General features: G+C 53.9%; 1 protein-coding gene across 1 annotated transcript in view; it reads left to right on the top strand.

The window, feature by feature from the left end:
- The window catches only part of LOC308322330 (alpha-1,3-mannosyl-glycoprotein 4-beta-N-acetylglucosaminyltransferase B-like), a gene marked incomplete at its 3' end in the record, with an annotated part of 44819 nt that overhangs the window by 34969 nt on the left and 4850 nt on the right, over nt 1-5000 (top strand). Inside the window, exon 13 of the mRNA XM_080773532.1 lies at nt 3913-3988. Coding sequence (XP_080629658.1) covers nt 3913-3988 — 76 coding nt within the window. The remainder of the gene's footprint in view (nt 1-3912; nt 3989-5000) is intronic.

Raw genomic sequence — 5000 nt, 5'->3', positions numbered from 1 at the left:
ATGCTAAAAGGTGGCTTTTGTTCTGCTGCCAGGTAGAGAGTACAAATGTCGTTTTTTTTCCACCGCTGGGGGGGGGGGGGGGGGCGTGGCTGCTTGAACCCCCTGCCGTTATAAGAACTTTCCGCCTCTGCTTTCATCCAATCAGGATAGAGAGCCAAAAACGAAACCTACGGTTTTTTGACCCCCAGGGGTTAACTGGGGGACAGGGAGGAACTCCTTATATGGTCAGCAGCACACTCTATAGTAGAGAGGATTATCACAACAAAACAAAGAAAGAGATGTTTGAATTAAGTGAAATCACTGAATATACCTTTAAATTATTAATTTAAAGACCTTTTTAAGCGTCGTACGAAGCCAACTCTTGTCGCGTCAAATCATGACAAACGTGCACACAATATTTTGGACCAAACAAATAATTACAAAGAAGAAAAACAACAAAAAAAAAGTGACCTGCCGTTTTTTTTTCTTCTACTTTCTAATTCTTTGTTTGGTCCAAAATATTGTGTGTGTGTTGGCACGATCTGTCACGACAAGAGTTGGCTTCGTATACGACGCTTAACCCATTCTGACCTGAGATCAGATTCATACCAGGTTTCCACTGGGACACACACACTGGTCTGATGAACCCATTCTGACCTGAGATCAGATTCATACGAGGTTTCCACTGGACACACACTGGTCTGATGAACCCATTCTGACCTGAGATCAGATTCTAAAAAAATGTCAGTCGTTCTTCGATTTTTCTAAAATAACAGCGCGCTATGAGCTTGTAGATCTGCTATTTTTCAAAAGCTAAAGCACGACGACATGATGCTAACACCAACATGGGTTCCCGTTCAGAATGGGTTGAAAAGGTCTTTAAATTAATAATTTAAAGAAATGCCTATATTATGGGTCAAAATGCACTGGGATTCATTTCCTGGGCCACTCGTCGTTCTGAAAGGGGGAGGGGCTCTGTGACGCTCTATATATCGGGGGGTCCTTGACGTGAAGGAACCTGGGCATGTCCACCCATCACCCCCACCCATCACCCCACCCATCACCCCACCCATCACCCCACCCATCACCCCACCCATCACCCCTACCCATCACCCCACCCATCACCCCACCCATCACCCCACCCATCACCCCTACCCATCACCCCACCCATCACCCCTACCCATCACCCCACCCATCACCCCTACCCATCACCCCACCCATCACCCCTACCCATCACCCCACCCATCACCCCACCCATCACCCCTACCCATCACCCCACCCATCACCCCACCCATCACCCCACCCATCACCCCACCCATCACCCCACCCATCACCCCTACCCATCACCCCACCCATCACCCCACCCATCACCCCTACCCATCACCCCACCCATCACCCCACCCATCACCCCTACCCATCACCCCACCCATCACCCCACCCATCACCCCTACCCATCACCCCTACCCATCACCCCACCCATCACCCCACCCATCACCCCACCCATCACCCCACCCATCACCCCACCCATCACCCCACCCACCACCCCACCCATCACCCCACCCATCACCCCACCCATCACCCCTACCCATCACCCCACCCATCACCCCACCCATCACCCCACCCATCACCCCTACCCATCACCCCACCCATCACCCCACCCATCACCCCACCCATCACCCCACCCATCACCCCTACCCATCACCCCACCCATCACCCCACCCATCACCCCACCCATCACCCCACCCATCACCCCTACCCATCACCCCACCCATCACCCCACCCATCACCCCACCCATCACCCCACCCATCACCCCTACCCATCACCCCACCCATCACCCCACCCATCACCCCACCCATCACCCCTACCCATCACCCCACCCATCACCCCTACCCATCACCCCACCCATCACCCCACCCATCACCCCACCCATCACCCCACCCATCACCCCTACCCATCACCCCACCCATCACCCCACCCATCACCCCACCCATCACCCCACCCATCACCCCACCCATCACCCCTACCCATCACCCCTACCCATCACCCCACCCATCACCCCACCCATCACCCCACCCATCACCCCACCCATCACCCCACCCATCACCCCACCCATCACCCCTACCCATCACCCCACCCATCACCCCACCCATCACCCCACCCATCACCCCACCCATCACCCCTACCCATCACCCCACCCATCACCCCACCCATCACCCCTACCCATCACCCCACCCATCACCCCTACCCATCACCCCACCCATCACCCCACCCATCACCCCACCCATCACCCCTACCCATCACCCCTACCCATCACCCCACCCATCACCCCACCCATCACCCCTACCCATCACCCCACCCATCACCCCACCCATCACCCCACCCATCACCCCACCCATCACCCCACCCATCACCCCACCCATCACCCCTACCCATCACCCCACCCATCACCCCTACCCATCACACCACCCATCACCCCACCCATCACCCCTACCCATCACCCCACCCATCACCCCACCCATCACCCCTACCCATCACCCCACCCATCACCCCACCCATCACCCCTACCCATCACCCCACCCATCACCCCACCCATCACCCCTACCCATCACCCCACCCATCACCCCACCCATCACCCCACCCATCACCCCTACCCATCACCCCACCCATCACCCCACCCATCACCCCTACCCATCACCCCCACCCATCACCCCACCCATCACCCCACCCATCACCCCACCCATCACCCCACCCATCACCCCTACCCATCACCCCACCCATCACCCCTACCCATCACCCCACCCATCACCCCACCCATCACCCCACCCATCACCCCCACCCATCACCCCCACCCATCACCCCACCCATCACCCCACCCATCACCCCACCCATCACCCCACCCATCACCCCTACCCATCACCCCACCCATCACCCCACCCATCACCCCACCCATCACCCCTACCCATCACCCCTACCCATCACCCCACCCATCACCCCACCCATCACCCCACCCATCACCCCTACCCATCACCCCACCCATCACCCCACCCATCACCCCACCCATCACCCCACCCATCACCCCACCCATCACCCCACTCATCACCCCACCCATCACCCCACCCATCACCCCTACCCATCACCCCTACCCATTTGAACAAGCAGTGGTGAGACAGGCTCGGAATATTGTATCTGACCCCTTGCATGTACGGTACTGTACCCAGAGTACGAGCTAATGCCATCCGGTAGGAGGTATAGAACTCCACGATGTGTATATAATAGATTTAAACACTCTTTTGTTCCACCTGTCAACTAAAATGCTCAATCAGGGATTCCCGAATGCACTTTAATAGTCTAGGAAAATTGGCCTCAGATCCTGTGCAGCAGGGGCGTGGCCCAGTGCGTTGCGTTTCAAATGAAATGCGAATCAAAAGACGGGGGCGGGTTCCACATGGAGTGGGCGCTACATCTAAATAAGACGGAAGGGAAACAATTGCTCCTTGAGCGGTGGTGGCCTACTACAATTCAATTTGGAATTGGATTCCCTTCGGACTATTTTCATGGTATGCACAGTGCTTCAGACCGGAAAGGGGAGTGTCCGCTCAGATTCTGAGCGCAACGTACTTCCCTCACAGGGATACGTTCCTTTTTTCCCAGAAGTCTTTCTCGCCCGCCTAGTGGCGAAAAATAAAACTTCTGGGAACTCAGATTAGCACTTTAATGACTATAGTTGCACTTTATCGAGGGAACGTGCAGTGCAACATCTCTGTTTTGTGTATGTTGGGTGTTTCATGGTGTTTTTTCCTTTTCGTAACGTGAACGTGTCTGTTATCTGTATGCAGCTGTGACTCTGTCTCCGAGACACATGTCTCCCAAGGGAGACAAATAAAGATAACATTGAACCGAGTGTTGTATCTAAGCTGTTGGTTTCCATCCAGAGCTCGGTGAGACTCCAGCCGGTTGCCGGTTCGACTCCACGCTACAGGGTGACGCAGGACGGCTTCATCGTTGTCGGTACGTTGGCACTATTCATGATCACGCACGCACGTACGCGCGCACGTGCGCACGCACGCACGCACGCACACATGTGATATCTTCTCAGGCCTGGTTTTAGATATATCTTAGTATTTTAACCCATTTTAGGCGGGAACCCCTTTTGGTGTTATGGCATTATGTTATGCTTTAGCGTTTTAAAAACTGCCTCCCCCTGGCCGGCCGGGGTGCCTGATGGAGGGGAAAGGAACTGGTTGGAATAACGTGTTCCTTCCACGCGCTACGTCCAACCAGGGAAACTCCCCCCTGTCAGGTGTAAAGGAGAAACTTGGACACTCAGGCATGAAGGAAGCATGAGTTCAAGTCCGTTGCTCTCCCCTTGTCCCCCATATATGGGGACTAGGTTGGTCTCCCCTTGTCCCCATATATGGGGACTAGGTTGGTCTCCCCTTGTCCCCCATATATGGGGACTAGGTTGGTGTCCCCTTGTCCCCCATATATGGGGACTAGGTTGGTCTCCCCTTGTCCCCCATATATGGGGACTAGGTTGGTGGAGGGTGTGTAGAGCCCAGGATCACAGATTAGATGATTGACACAGGGGTGTAAAATGGGTTACAAAATTGTGGGTTAAAAAATATATTAAAAAAATAAATAAAAATAGCAGATCTACAAGCTCGTAGCGCGCCACCGAGTGGCGCGCTACGAGCTTGTAGGGTCTGCTATTTTTTGAAAACTCGAAGAACGACTGACACACAGAAACACATAGCTTTCTCAGAAAACTGTCATTTCCAAACATACATTTTTAGAATCTGATCTCGGGTCTAAATGGGTTTTAACAATGATGTCATGTTTCAGGTGAGTTCACACACACACACACAGATCGTTATGAATGATGTGATATCTTCTCAGGCCTGGTTGGTAGATATCTTTAGTATTGTAACGGTGATGTCATGTTTCAGGCCTGGTTGGTAGATATCTTTAGTATTGTAACGGTGATGTCATGTTTCAGGCCTGGTTGGTAGATATCGTTAGT

Source organism: Protomyctophum bolini (genome assembly GCF_963924005.1).
Source record: "Protomyctophum bolini genome assembly, chromosome: 10".
NCBI classification, from domain to species: domain Eukaryota; kingdom Metazoa; phylum Chordata; class Actinopteri; order Myctophiformes; family Myctophidae; genus Protomyctophum; species Protomyctophum bolini.
This window is presented reverse-complemented; position numbering and strand designations above follow the sequence as displayed.